Source organism: Rutilus rutilus, assembly GCF_951802725.1.
Source record: "Rutilus rutilus genome assembly, chromosome: 25".
Lineage (NCBI taxonomy): Eukaryota > Metazoa > Chordata > Actinopteri > Cypriniformes > Leuciscidae > Rutilus > Rutilus rutilus.
The window spans coordinates 21,044,804-21,060,871 of record NC_140229.1 but is presented as its reverse complement, the minus strand read 5'-3'; the positions used below and the strand labels follow the sequence as shown (position 1 = coordinate 21,060,871).

Here is a 16,068-nt window from a genome sequence, read left to right as displayed (position 1 = left end):
ATGCAAATTCAAAGGCTTATCTAAATCTTCTAATCTAAATGGAGACTGAAGGTGAAAGTGTGTGATTTCTGCACCGCTGGCACCACCAAAACAAGACCGAGTCCAGTAGCGTGAGTTTGAAGCAGAACTGCCTGTTTATCATAAACAGTGGAGAACAGGTAGAGTTTTGCGGCCCTATTTGATGTTGCAGCAATTGCACACTTTTTAAGGGACAGTTCACCCAACTTTTTGTTCATACAATAGCTATGGGATCCATTCAATGATGTTTTGGACCTCAATCATTTATTGGACAAAAACATTCTTCAGCATATGTTCTTTGTTGTTCCTCAGGAAAAAAAGTCCAGGTTTGGAATGACATGAGGTGAGCGAATGATGACAGAATAAAATTTTTTGGGTGAACTGTCCCTTTAAAGGTGCTCTAAGCAATGTTGGTTGATGTCACATCTTGTTGACGTTCGAAGTATTGTCAAACAAAACGGAGGCTAGCTCGACCCTCCCTCCTCCTCATCCCCCCTCCCCCCTCCCTTCCGTGCTTCCTGAAACAGGCTTTTCCAATGTGAATTTGGGATTTTGCGCGTTCCTTCTCCCTTTTCCCTCTTCTTTGCTATTTGTTCATCGGAACGTCGTCTCTTTGGTCGTGTGTCGGCCATATCAAAATTCAAGAGAATATAACTCTTAACGTTAGTCGTTGTCTAGGACATCTCTCCTCTAGCTAACTTCCCTCTTCATGCTTCTCTCTCCTCCACTCCCCACACCCCCCTTCATGTGCACGTGCACTAACCCCCACCCCCAAATCATTCTGGTCGGTTATTGGCTGGAACACTGTTTGTTATGTTTCGTGGTCCAGGCTGGGCCAGTTTGTTTTTGTTGCTGTTTGTGGAGCCTGGGCTGTCTACAGAGACCGCATGTTTTTTTACAGTGTGTTCAGGGGACAGGCAGCTAGCGGATCGTGAGGAGATGTTTGCTGTATGTGACAAAAAATGTTTCAGCCTAAAAAACACGTGACATCGCTTAGAGCACCTTTAAGTTAAATTATTTCATGGAATGCTCCATCATATTTATCTGCAATTACTGGGAATCTTTTTGCTCTTCATGGTAAATTCTTTGAGCCCCAAAGTCAGTATGTTGTAGGTTTCTCTCTTGCTTCCAGAAGATGAATCTGGTGTCCGTCTCATGCTTAAAAAGCTGTCACTATAGCCCTGCCAACCTGTTGAGGAGATTGCTATGGTGACTAGGTGTCCTCAATTATGTGATCTCTATAGCAATGAGCGGTCCTGCTGTTTTGGGCTGAAAGAAGCATTTGACCAATTGAGGCATGCCACAAAGCTTTATTAAAGAGAAGGAAAATTAAAAATCAAGCTAAAGCGTTGCACTACATTGCGACTAAATATTATTTTTAGCTTGCATTCATAGTCTATTAATGTGAAAGCCTTTGTGCAATATCATGTGATTAATTAGGATGTTTGAAATTGCACAGTGCATTAACTATTTTCAACAATATGCAATAGTTCAGATGGTAGTTTGCAACATTTAAAGTGATAGTTCTCCCAAAAATGTAAATTATGCCATCATGTACTGACCTTCATGTTGTTTTGAAACTGTATGACTTTCTTTCTTTTGTGGAACATAAAGATATTTTGAAGAATGTTTGGAACCATACAGCATTGGACCCCATTTACCATTGTATCAACAAAAAATGCAGAGAATTTTCATTTTTGAGTGAACTATCCCTTTAATTCTGCAAGTGTAGATCAAGTTAGTGTAGAAATGTCTTTGCGTACTGAAAGGTTAATTTGCATATTAATCCAAGTTGGTCTTAACCTTTTGCAATCCTATCAAATAGTGACTCATGAAATGATTTTAGTTGCATTCATTCACCATGCTGGCAATGGAAGATCAAGTCAAGAGCAGTGCATTATGGGATACAGTATTTTTCACAGTGATCTCATATACATTTTGGCCATACGAGTATTCAATACATTGAACATTTGCATAAGGTGCACAGTATACATACAAGATGGTATGTATCTGTGAGCACAGCTAGTGTTTGTATTGTAAATTCCAGATCAGATTCTTATAGTGCTTGGCTAGATTGATGCATTGCTGGATCTCTCTTCTGGCTGAATTAAGAGCCACTTGTTGGACAAATAGGCAGGATTTTCTGTTCTCGCTGCTCTGTTCAAGAGCATATTTGTGTGTTATAAAGATTTCAGGGTTGAGAACATTTTTATGAACAAGTGTCCTTCAATTGTGGATGAAATGTGGGAAACATGTGGCTAGTGGCTTCATGGTAAACCATGATCTGTCAGTACTCATTCTAGACATTAAAATATGTTTTTTTCTTTTTTAGGATTCATTCTTCCATACACCCAATCAAATCTGCTGTTCAAACAAATTGGTTATGTATATCACAATTAATTATATACTGTATAAAAATGCTTGTGGCTTGTTTGGAAGGGAGGTCTGAATGACAGAGACATAAATGTTGTCCTTCTAAGACTGCATGGAATGAAGACAAGTGTCCTCTAATTTTCCTTTTCTGTGAGTTCTGAAGGCGTATTGTTCTCTTTTTTTTTTTTTTTTTTTTTTTTTTTTTTTTTGGCTGAGGTTGACCGTAAATATGAAATGGCTTTGAATTAAGAGGCTGCTGGATGTCGGAAACCTCAAGTTGAAGGAGGTGCAGATATTTTGTCGTAATGAGAGACTGGTGTGTTTTTAAAGTGCTGACATAATTTGAGATGTGTTTTGTTGTATGTTGGTTTCAGAAGGAGTATGAATGGTGGTTGTGTATGAAGGGGCGTATTTGTGTTTAAGCTAACATTAAATAAAAATTCAGTCTATTTGCATTTCTAATTGATGCCCAAGTGTTATTGTGAATGATTAAATAGTGCATGTTTTTCCAAAGAACATTTTTTTTGTCTTCATAATCTTAAAATATAACTTGCTTCTCCTTTAAAATGACTTTTCTGTTGACTTCAATCGCTTTCCTCCAACTAATTGTGCGATCATGTCTGAAAGATCGTATTTTTGAGCTAAATGAACATGAACGCCACCATAAAGTGGTAATTATGAGTGGGAAACTCTGGATTTTCTTTGAACCTCGAGTTGGGACTTGGGAGCATGTAAGAGAAAAAAATATGAATGGATTTAGTGTCTGTAAATTACATTTTAAGTTGCATAAACAAAATCTGACAGTATTGTACAATTACAGTAGTATTTTAAATTACATAAAGCAAAAACTCACGCCTGGTGCGCATTTAAAAACATTTTTTTTAACCATTTTGTAGAAGTAGAACCAAAAAATATCACTGTATTTTTTTGTAGAAAAGGTACATTGCCATCTTGCTCCGACAAAAGTGATTTGAACACATGTGCCATCATATTTACAAATTCCCAACTCATAAACTTCCTTGTATCACACAGGACAGACTTGACTCTCAGTTAATTTCAATAGAGTTTGGCATTAGCATGTTGCTAAGCTAGCAATACTCGAAGTATACAAATACATAATGCACATATATTAGATAAAACAGTATAAATTAGATCCTTGATTAAAACTATTTTAATCTTTTAACTTGTGACTAATAAGTGTGGCACTGGAATTTTGGCAGGCTTGAATATTTGGCTGAAACAGCAAAAAAAATTCAGTTTTAGCTGACAGTGACATTTATTTAGCAGCTGACAGTGACATTTAAACAGTGACATTTATTTAGCACTTTTCTGATGACACGTTTTGATTGTTTTGGCGTCTATTTCATGCAGACAAATGTGGAAAAGCTACAACAGGTAAACTTGTCATCAATGTGGACACATTCTAATAACTATAAAAATCATAACACAAAATTACTGGGTAAAAGTCTAAGTTAATTAGATCTATTTTTAATTATAAGAATTCTAAGTGAAAATGTGGTCTCGTAGGAGGAAATATAAATATGCTGAGACTCGACTGAAATTGATTTCAGTAGTTTGGAATAAGCATGTTGCCAAGCTAATATATCACTTTAAATACTACATGAAGTGTTAGCTATTTCACTGTTTAAATATTGGCACAAGCCAATCTAAATGCTATTCCTGATAAAAACAAGTCTCACCCTACCTTTGTTACTCAGCGAACATCCTGTTTCACTGAGAATTGTGTCACAAACAGACATAAAATGGCTTGTGAACACTGTTTTAAAAGCAGGCCATGTGATAGGTATGATCTGGGTCGCACACGAAGAGATCCAACTTAATTAAGGGGAATGAGAATCACCTGAGGCCCAGAAGGACATCAAAGAGGCCTTTCTCTCTCTCTCTTCTGCTCTGTTTCTCTAAAGCTCACACATTCCCTGGTTTTCCGCGATTAACTTTTTTCCGTCACCCCTTTAAATCCGGTACAAACCATCACACATTCATGTTGGTCCACGCTGTTTAAATCTGGTCCACCAGCAACCAGCATCCCATGCTGGTCCCAGCATGCAAAACATACCTTGCGCTGGTGACCTTGTGTGTTTTTCAGCAGGGGCCTCTCTTCCCCCTTGTTTTCCATGAAAGGAACATGAGCAACACCTGGAATTGCTTTCTCTGGTGTCCTCCCTCTAATGCAGCAGTGAAACACCAGGACTTGACTTGGCTTGTGCGTCAGTGACAGTGTGGACTCTCTTTTTCTCAATCTGGATACCCCACCTTGGTAAATTAGCCGGTTCAGACAGTTCCTCTTCAAAGACATCTCTGCAACCCTCAAGGGAATGCTGATGTCTTCTTTCAGTGGTGCTGATGTGCTTCTTTCAAAAACAACAGGCGCTGGGTGTAGAAAAGAAAATATTTTATACCAGTCGTTGTAATTCCGCAGCATTGCTTGGTTACACAACCCGAAGCATCTATTATTTATATAAGCATTGACAGTTTAAAGGAAAGTCGTGGATCAGGATTTTAGATCATTCATTTATGAAGAAAAATACGAAGCTCTTTTATGTTCTTTCTTGCCTTTTTTGTGTGTGCGTCGGGCTTGTCTTTGATGATGGGAGCTGTACCTACACTGGGAAATGGACATGCAGCTGGTGCTGTCTAATTTAATGAGGGACCAACAGGAAGCCCATGTCGGGCACCCGTGCCCTGTGGACACAGGAAGTAGTTTAATTAAGAGCAAAGTCGCTGCATACAGAGTGATGTTGAGGGGTTCTCTTTATTTCCTTCTCTGTCTATCTCTCTACATCCCCTGTCTGGCAGTAAAATCCATTTTTAGGCTGTCATGCCAGAAATGTAGTGCAGATGGTGTAGATGATGCTCAGAAAAAAGGACGTCAAACCTGTCAAGTTCTTTAGAAATGTACTATTTCTATTTATGTTGGATTCATATGGTATTGGGAAACTGTTTTTATACCATAGTCACTCATAAAAATGTCATCTGGCACAACCATCAATTAAAAAAAAGAATGCATTTGTCTTAACACCTTTTCCTTACACAGCCTGTGAGTCATTAAAAAGAGTCAAAAGAGCTTTTAAATATATTTTTCAAGGTAAAAAGTATGTTTTCAGATATTGTGAATTATTAATTAATATACAATTCCTTTTTGGTCAAACCACATGACACGTCCACCTTTTGAACTAACCTTTCCTTGTCATAAAAAGGACAAATCTGATATTTTAAAAGACTTTGATCCTGAGACAGTCCGAAATCGCTTACTCGCTTGAGTAGGTACTTATTTTGAATAAGTGCGTACTTCGCGACCGCTTAAAAAGTATGTTCTATATAGTTTGAATGTGTGTAGTATGAATGTAATACATTCGCCATGTTATCATCATCATGTGACCTACCAGCGTCAGCTGTGTCGCTTCACTGCCATTCATAAAATCCTCTCCCGTGGCCTCATGGGATAGTAAAGTGTCCATCTTATGCACACTTCAGAATCTCGCTGGAAGAAGTAGTTCATCCGAGAACTTTTTGCCTACTTTTTGCCTACTTTTTTTAAATTTATTTTTATGAGTAGGCTACTGTGAATTTGGACATAACACTTTTCTCACATACAGTTTAGTTGCTTACTATATAGGGAAGTTTGCGATTTCGGATGCACCCACAATCAAGAGGTTCTGTCTCTATGACGTAATTTCCTGCATGTTTTCACATATTGGTTGCACCACATGACTTTGCTCAGTGGTTTGTTAAAATATCAAGAATTTAACGAGGCTTTTATTTATTTATTTTTTTTTTTTATTGTGATATTTGCACAGTTTAGGTATCCCAAAAATATTAAAATGAATTATAATTCAGGAACATATAAGTGGTGTATTCAAATAATTGTACGCTTTAGGCATGCAAAATGTCTCTTTGTTTAAGTCCTCTCTGTGTAAGGCTCTTACTGCAGTCAGGCGCAAGGGTCAGCAGAAGCCTGTGAAAATGAAAATTGCAAAATGAGGAAAAAAACACACCATTTCCTGACTGCACACCACAGCCAGATAGTATAACTGCAGCTGACTCTGCAGTTGAAGGCTTGTGAAAGTAATTGAACTAATGTAAATGCGCTTGGTTCTCAAACCAGACGATACTCGTAGACACGCTAGAGCTTTTACATTGATTAAGATCTTTGAGGAAGTTGTAAGAAAATAGTGGCCTGATACGGAATGCATTAACAGCATTGTCGCAAAATGTTGTGCATGTAGTGGTGTTTGTAAAACTTAAAGTGCCACCTCAGTCATTTTATGCTTTAAAACTAATCTTTAATCACTGAAATTACATACTTAAACATTTCCGTGAATTTTTTTTTCATGCCTTAAAATAGCTTGAATGTAACTCTACACCCTTGCCTCATTTGTTCTGTGAATATGCAAATGAGCCCCGCCTCCACTCACTCCCACCAGCTCAGAGATCCACTCGTTGACGATCACACATGATTGGTTACAAGGTAGAAACACCAACGATTTCAAACCGTGTTTTTGACACTGTCTTTTGTTCACTGCAATTTTAAGGAGAAAATACTCCGCAATGCTGTTGGCTTATGAATTTGCACATGGTTTGTCTTAAAGCATATTAAAAACACCACATAGACATATAAAGTTGGTCTAAGAGCTGGTAGATCATCTTAGACCAGCAACCAAACAAACAACATTTGGTCATACTAGCTCAAGGAGTTCAGGCTGGTTTATTAGAACATGTTGGCTGGGCAACCAGTGAATGACCAGCTTATACCAGTTAGCATGTTCCAAAACACAGCTGGATTTTCCAACAGGGATGATCAAGTTTGACCACAGAGTAGGCCAACATTTAAAGAACAAGCTGTTGTTAGCAAGATGGCAAATCACATCTATTAAAACAACAACACTCTTTTTCAGAAGGGAATATTGAAGTGTCCCTTTCTCATTTGTTTGAGGTTGTCAAGCCCCTCCTAACTTTCCTCAGAGCTGTTCAGCCGTGTGTTTGGTCCGTGGTCTTGGCTCTGGTGATGTGTGGCATTGACACAGCGGGGAGAATGAATTGCTGGCAGACTCGTGCTGTGCTCGTCCTGGCCGCCGTACGAGTGAGCTGGAACAGCACAACGTGGTGTGAGGCGTCTTTTGCACCACTCACGTGTGAGCTCCTAAATGAGACGAAGAGAAAGAAAAGATTTGTCATCTTATGTCACCACCGTGAGAGAGATTCAGTTGCTGAATTATACAGCAGCTGACTTCTCTTTGCTGTTGTATATAATACTGAATAGGTTCAATATCAAAAACGGAAATCCTGATGTAAGAGTGATGATGAGTGAATAATTAAATTAGTAATTGAGAGTGAATAATTAAGTTTGTAATTAAGTGTGTAAATTAGTAAAGAATTTAAAGAGAGAGTGGGTGGGTGAATGAGTAAATAAGTCTGTCAATTATACGAGTGAGTGTGAGTGAATAAATGAAAAGGTTTATGAATGGCACCCTACACCAGATAAGAGTGGCTGGACGTTTCAAAGGCCAATACAACCCATTATAATCATATATAATACTGACAGCGGTTGTGCACAGGTTAAACATTGTTAGTGTGAACCAATAAGTGATTGAATGAATCAGTCAGTTAGTGTAAGAATGAAGGAATAAGCAATTGAATGAATCAGTCAGTTAGTGTAAGAATGAATGAGCACTTCATTAAATGAATCAGTCAGTAAGTGAAAGAATGAACGAATAATTGATTGAATGAATCAGTCAGCCTTGTAACTGTTGCATCTTGTGCACTCAATAGCCGTGTACAAATACAACACCTGGGACTAATTAAACTCAATAAAAATGTCTCAACTCCTTTTCACTGCACTTATTTGAGTGAGTGTGTGAGTGTGTGACTAAGAGAGTGAGTGAGTTAGTTTGTGTGTGTGTGTGTGTGTGTGTGAGTGAGTGAGTAAAATAAAGAAAAGAGATTACATTACTAGACCATGAGTGAATCAGTAAGTGAATGAGTGTATGGAGTGAATGAAGGTGTAAGTGAATGAATGCATGACTTATTGTATAAATAGGTGAGTGAGTGAATTGATGGGTGGATGGAGTGTTTTAATAATTGAGTGGGTTCATATTTGAGTGCCAGTCTCAGATAAATAGACCTCCCCCTCCTCAGTCCTGGTCTGTGTCCAACTCCCCTTGATACAGTCCAGTATTCACCACTAACATAACTAATCCTTTCATTAAATCAAGCCTCCCACTAACCTATAAAGAGCTAATTGTGTGGTGAGTCAGCACACACAAACACACAAGCACTCACACATATTCAGAGATTCCTACATCTCTTTACGCTCTTTTTTTTCCCCCTTTTTTTCACGTTGTATCTTGTACCACCACAGCTTTCCAACTCGCTAACACTGTTCCTGTGTGTTCCCGTGATCACAGATACACATGTGTTTGTGACTGTGTGCATATGCACGTGTGTATGTCTATGAATGCTCTGCCTTTCGTGTATGTTTACTCAACTTACAGTGCGGCTGTTCTTCCCCCGTGTGAGTTGTCAGGTGTGTTCCCATAAGACTGCTTTTAACACACATCTCTTATTTTCACACATCAGTGACAGCACTGTTCTCCAGAACTGGAGCCGTCCCAGAATGCTTTGTTGTCTGCCTAGGTCCCGAATTTAGACCTTTAGGTCACTTTAAAATAAACACGGCGTGTTTGCAAATAAGAGACTAACTTGAACCCTGTCTCCCTCATCTCTATTTTGTCTGTTTAATGGTATGATAATGCCAAGCTATCAGTATTGATGTACTTTGAAGCCTGACTAATTAACATACAGGAGACCTTCATCCACCTACGGATCTGTTTCTACAGAACATAATGAATTTAATCTTCCTTTCTCTACCTTTTGTAGATAAATCTGTGAAGATCAGAAGCTACACATGATGAGACATGCAGAAGACTCTGAAGAGATTAAGGAAGGCATGGAGACTGACTGAAAACTCTTTGGGAAACAACATTTTTGTCTTTTCAACAACATTGGACTGTTATATGGAGTTTAAAGAAACGGATGGCATATGAGCAGCCAACTAATTTTTAATGGACCAAAGCCATTGACGTTTAATGGCTAAACCTGCAATGAATGGTTTTCTCTTTTGGGTCATTGTGAGTGCTGTAGAATGGAGGATCCATTCCAGACATTCTCTCGAGGGTCTGTCACGCTACCTCCAAGAAGAATGAGCAATTTTCACCAGATGGAGATATGCGCATGTCGCTACTGAACTGGTCAAATGGTTTATTTGTCTGGACCGAGAACTAAGAGTACCCTGAAGAGGAGGAAGTGGCCTTAACTTGACCCATGACAAAGTATGTGGCTGAAGAGCCAGGCTGAAGTTTAAAGAGCGGGTGAAATGGTAATCGACAGTAAAAATTTGAACAAAACTTGCTTTGTTGTCTGCACCTGGGAAATATGAGACTTTAGTCAACAGACAAAACACAAACAGTTCTTCTTCTTTTTAATCAAAGACGTATACGCTGGTGACTTAGCAAGCAGTTCTGGCGCGAGCAGCCTTTGGCTGATCTTTACGTCTTGTTTTTGATGGTACACACAGATGCCCCAACTTTATTGAACTACATCTTCTTGCCCACCTTGTTGTTGAGGTTGTCAGTTGTGATGCTGCGCAGGGGTCTGCTGTTCTGGCTCTCACGTGTGGGTGTTCTGTTAGTGGTGGTGTGCTGTTGCCTTTCCCTCCTTTATGTCATCTCTTGCAGCCCCCACGCCGATGAGCCCATGGCTGGGCAACCCCTTCCCAGGCCTGGAGGGATGGCTATTGCTGGGGGTCCAAGCAGGCCAGGTGGTGTTGGAGGTGCCCCTATTGGCCCTGTTGGCCGGGAAGGGTTTCAGGCCCTGCTTCAAGAGCGGGAAGAGCAGCACCGGCAGCATATTGCCAGCTTGAAAAAACAAATTGCTCAACTTAAAGAGGCTCTCCAGGAACGGAGCGAGCAACTTAAGGGCATGCAGAACTCTTTGGAGAAGACAGCCGGGAGGGGCACGGGGGGTGACGTGGCTGACGAGCGCAGTCACAGCGACCTGCAGGAGTTCCTACGCAGCCAGCTGAGCCGGGCTGAGGTACACAGTGGCGTGCGACTGCCAAGCGAGTACGCTGTGGTGCCCTTTGAGAGCTTCACCTTACAACGCGTCTACCAGCTGGAAATGGGGTTGACCCGTCACCCCGAGGAGAAGCCGGTGAGGAAGGACCGCAGGGACGAGCTGGGGGAGGTGGTGGAGAGTGCGCTGCAGTCCCTCAATGCCCCGCATCAAGGTGGAGACAGAATGAAAGCCAGTAAAGTCTACACACCATCAGACTTTATAGAAGGTAAGAAGCTAATATTCCAGGCTCAGTTCAAGTTAAGCTCAATCGACAGCCAATCTGTAAATGTTAAAATACTGACTGTTTCAATAGTATAGCCACAAGATTTTAGTGTTACATGGTGTAAGTTAAAAGTGGTTTGGAAAGGATGGTAGGAGTTTTTTGGAAGCCTGTTTGGAAACATTATTTATGCTCTTCCATTTAGTGCTGCTGGTGCAGAGATGGTAAACTTTACCTTAAATAATGTACCATAGGACATATCTGCATGTCTCTGGGCCATTGAGCTTGTTGGACACATTTGGACAAAAATCTCTCAAAATGATATCTGAAGCATGTTGCAGAAGTTGTATGCTGTGTTTCTTGCATCCTTAGAACTAAATCAGTAAAACAATAATGCATCCCGTAAACCATGGTAACATGCTAGTCAGGATATCCTGTGATGACTCTAGGAAGTGAACACAGATGTTTTATATTCAGAGATGTGTCATCTCTGCCATTTCCTCTAGAGAGAAAGTGGCGCATCTCAGTGGTTATAGACTTTACAGGAAATACAATATTCATGTTGCTATGCACCTTGTTTAGTCACAAATAACAGTTCCCAGCACTTGAAACTGCAGTGCTAGAATTGAGCTATGGTTACATTTGCACACTTTCAATATCAGTTAGCTAAGCTGAAAGCAGAAGTGAGATTTACCAAACATTCCTGTTAAGGTAAATCAAGCATAGAATTTTCATGCTAGTTTATGCTGGTTTGTTGCTGGTCTAGCTGGTGTTATTAAATAAAAAAATAAATGTGTGCATCTTTATAAAGAAGACTAGGCTATTTATTGTCAATTTGAGCCTCTTCTGAGTTCTTTTGACTGTATAATTGAATAGACCTCTACTTCACATCAACAATGGAGAGCTTGTGAAGAATTCAAAGAGAGCCAAGGCCAAAGTCTTAGCCAGAGGCCCTGTCTGTTAAAACTTACAACGCAGTGTCCAGATACAATGTCAGTTTACCCAGACGTCTTGCTAACACTTAACGAGACTGAATAATATTGTTGGACATTCTAAAAATATTTGGCCCTGAAAAAACACAGGAAGCTTGACCATTACCCCTGAAACGGTGCATCAGCAAACTGGAATGTTTACAGAAAACGTGTCTTTTCTACCCACAAAATAACTCTCCCACCCCGTCCCTCAAGGGATACATGTTTCTCTCTCATTATCCTGTGTCCGTTATCTCTGTTGGCTAACTGTATATAGTGCTCCTTTACCCAGACCCTTTTTGTGGTGACAAGATCCAATTTAGAGAGGGAAAGAAATCCCAGGTTAATGCTAAAAGTGCAATTTTTCCCTGAGATAATGTTACCAATGTTCGGTAACTCACGTGATTATGTTGAGTTGTCTTATTTACTGTAGCTAGTTTTTCAGTGAGGTGGAATTCAGCCTGCGGGTTATGCTTTGATGTTTTTGCTGTTAGTAGCTTGTATTGATTCAGATGGCTTCCCTAATGGCCCTGCTTTTCCCATAAAAGCATTGTGTGGAATGGAAAGGGGCTGGACATGATCATTATTCCAGTTTGCTAGTTTGCTAAGGCGGACAACATCACTGTTGCTGCTTTGGGTTCGGGATTTGGACAAACTTGTGTGGCTTGTTGAATTGTGCTTTAATTTATCTCAATGATCAAACTTGCACATCTCACCAGGCAGGCAATAAAACAGGTGAAAAAATCCCACAGACTTCTATTGATAGAAGATCTCGAGACATATCAATGGACCAGAATATTATAAAAGTGGAGTCTGTTGACTTCGTCCAGTAGGCAAACGCATACTGTAGAAACCATCCAGAACACTCAAGCAATTGCATAGAAATGACCTAAACACTGCACAGAACACCATAGCAACTTTCATGCAAATTTATCACAAAATTAGATACACATACTTCCCAGTTTAGATCATAATACCATTATCACACTGTGCTACCAAAGCTAATGAAGTATGAAGCTGTGAAGTGTACATACTTCATTCAACTCTTAACCAAATGGGACTGTTGTGTGCAAACCTTGAATGAGCATGATATTCTATTTCTCTAGAATAAGAGTCATTATGCCTTTTATAGCACTATCAGCACCACTGATATGGAACCTGAACAATAGGCCTACACATTTGATGCTGTACAGTGCAGATCTCTCTAAAGAGTTTATTTGGATCATTTCAGAAGCGTGAAAGTATGTTACCCAAGCCTCAGATGACCTGGTACTCTCTCAACATCTGCCCAGATGTTTCTTCTGAAAGTCCTTAGCATAGCTCAGATAATTTGATCTTTAAAGAATTTGACGAGAAATGTTAGAGTTCAAATTGCAGTGTGTGACTTTTCATTGCAGACTTTTGAGAGCCATTCAGCCTCATTGCTGTCTAATTTTTATCCTATAAGACTAGTTAGTTCTTTGTCGCACTTAATGTCAATATTTGATTTTGTATGTTGTTTATCAATTATGAATTTTCATATATTCTGATAGGAAATAAAAAACAACAAATGAGATATTTATTATCTCAATTTCTCATTCACTAAGCATTTGTAAGCTAAAATATGTTTGAGAAATCTGCGAAAGCTTGTCATTTTTACAAACAAATCATGATTCACAAATACCTTTCATACTAAAATATAATATAAATTCACAAAAAACACATAAATGTTGGAACAACTTAAAATACACATACTCAAAAATCACATGCTCTTTGTCTGCGTCTGAAAGCTTAAAAATGCTGCCTTCCGAGAAAGCATTTCAAGGCACGTCTAAATCCAATGTCTCCTGAGATGCCTTCATCTGATCAATTTTTTTTTTTTAATGGCAGCATAGATGGTTCCTTCGCTGGCTTTGATATCCCACAATCCTGTGCTTTCCATTCTGTGCCAGTTAAATATAATAAAAATAAAGATGGTATCTGAAAGTTGTGGTTGCTGGTCAGTTTGTGTGTTAATGTAAGTTTTTGACCAATGTTTTCCACTTTTGATGTCATTTCTAGTGAGAAATTATTATTGTAGTTATTAAATATTCACTTAGTCATCACCAAATCTCTCTCTATTTTGCTGTAAATCATTAAAACGTTATGGTGCTTTAGCAGTCTGTCCTAAATCAGCACAAGCGCTGCCTATAAAGGCAACAAATCAGCTTCCTAAGTTTTCTAACGCAGTCTGAATGTCCTTATAATCATGTTAAGATAAAATGTTATATATTTCATCTTAATTATATTTCATCACATACAATGAAACAGAAAAAAAAAAAAAAGCTGCATTATAGTTTGAGCTCCTCTACATAAAAAGCTACATTAGCTCAGAATATTCCAAATTCATTAACATTAGAACATGGTTAACAAATTCATGCATGTACACACACAATTAGGCAAAAATACTTTTCGTGAGAATTTCTCCTTTGCATATGAATATGAAATAATCCATGCAAATGTTAGTGAATGAGACCCACTGTCTCCTTTTTAGAGTTTTAGAAGAGAATCCAAAAATGTCTCACTCTGTCCTCGAATTTGCCAAGACAAAAACATCTAGAGACAAAGTTGCAAATACAATGTTACTTTCCTCTGGGTTTTTCAGGCAAGAGATTTGTGACAATCTTTTCAATGTCTGCGTTTTTATCTTTGTAGTATTTGTCCTTGAGCTTTAGTTTTCTTTGAATTTTGCTTTGCTTGTGCGTGTCCGTGTGGGTGTTTGGGAAAATCGCTCCTTTTCTTCGCTGTTTTCAATGTCTTCTCATCTCTGCAGGCATAGCGCGCACTGAAAAGGACAAGGGCACGCTGTACGAGCTGACCTTCCGCGGCGAGCAGAAGCTGGAGTTCCGCAGGCTGGTTCTCTTCCGCCCCTTCGGCCCCCTCGTGAAAGTGAAAAGTGAGCTTGTGGAGACCGCCAACATGCCCATTAACATTGTGCTGCCTCTGTCCCAGAGAGCCGACAAATTCAAACAGTTTATGCACAACTTCAGGTGACCCCTCTCATTCTTTTCGTTCTCCGTTATTATCTGTTATTTATCATCCTCTGCCCCCTTCTTTCTTTCTTTCTTTCTTTCTCACATTCATACATATCTTCCTGGCACTTTCCATGAATAAGGTATGCTTTGGTGTCCAGTATTTTTAAAGCAGTATTTGTTGCAGAATTTATATTCAGTTCATTTTAGCATGCAAACCTAATTTCACACGATTTACTCAATCACACAAAACATAAAACACCTTAAATAACCTTTAATACTTAAAGACTAATATATATAGTAGTATATACAGTATTTTGTCTATTTAATTTTGATGTGTATTTAATGTTTTTTAAACTCTTAGAAGAACAGGTTCTATATAGAACTTGAAAGGGTTCTATCAGGTTCCCATCATGGGATCATGTTATGGATTTAGTTTTAATTAATTAATTTAGTTTTAGTTAATTTAGTTGATTAAATTGTATGAGTTAAGCCGCTTTATCTCTAGAAAAAAATCGAAATAACCGTTAAACATGAAAGTATTAACATATTTCTCCTTATATAGAATCTTTTTGGCATAAAGTGTTCTTTAAGGAGGTCATGAACTGCATTTTTTGTTTTTAATTTATAATGTTCTCTCAGGTCCACTTAAAATGTTACCAAGATTTTGAATTTGAGCAAGACAGTTTGAAAACTTCCGATGTTTTAAAAATATCTCGTTGCGTAGTTACAAACACTTGCCAACAATGTGAAACATTTATGCGTATTAAATATGCTCTTTAAGTCTCGGTTGTGTCAAATAAAGTTTAAGTACTTGGAGTTACTACAGTTATAATTGACAAATGATAACTTATGGTGTTTCATGTAAACAAATTATGAATGAATGTACCATTGTCGTTCTTATAGGCTATTCATAGTTCATTATTTTCAATAAAGTGAAAAACGTATACATTGTCGTTTGCAGTGTTGTGTTTTAAATAAAACTGCGGTAGTTGGCACTGCATGCATCATCTTTTATTTTTAGTCTCTGAAAAGCCTGCATCGAACTGTTTGCAGTAAAATGAAGCGATCAAATGAACAGTGTCTTACTGACATGATCTGACTGGAACTTCGTTAAAAATAACGTTTATCCACGCTTTCTTAGGATGATTTTTCCAGAAATTGGCACTTCAAAACATCTTGTAATCCTCAGATGCATCTTTATCATTTTGTTGCTGGATTATTCCTGTGTTTTGGACATGACATGACATACGCTAAATGGTGGGCGGGGCTAAAGAGGCAATGATGTAGAAGTAGGCGTTGACCTTCTTCTGCAGAGGCGGTCTTTCATCGCACTATGACGTAATAACGTCTGGTTCAGTGT

The 16,068-nt window shown here is 38.7% G+C and overlaps 1 protein-coding gene across 3 annotated transcripts in view; it reads left to right on the top strand.

Moving 5' to 3' along the window:
- Positions 1–16,068, top strand: part of csgalnact1a (chondroitin sulfate N-acetylgalactosaminyltransferase 1a) — a 36,506-nt gene that overhangs the window by 2,335 nt on the left and 18,103 nt on the right. For 2 of the 3 annotated variants that reach the window (XM_084400393.1, XM_084400394.1), the window contains exons 2-3: positions 9,289–10,750; positions 14,507–14,723. In XM_084400393.1, coding sequence (XP_084256519.1) covers positions 9,973–10,750; positions 14,507–14,723 — 995 coding nt within the window. In that variant the 5' untranslated portion in view covers positions 9,289–9,972. Of the gene's footprint in view, positions 1–9,288; positions 10,751–14,506; positions 14,724–16,068 lie in introns of those variants that run through there. The other variant, XR_014626287.1, reaches the window with a different exon arrangement.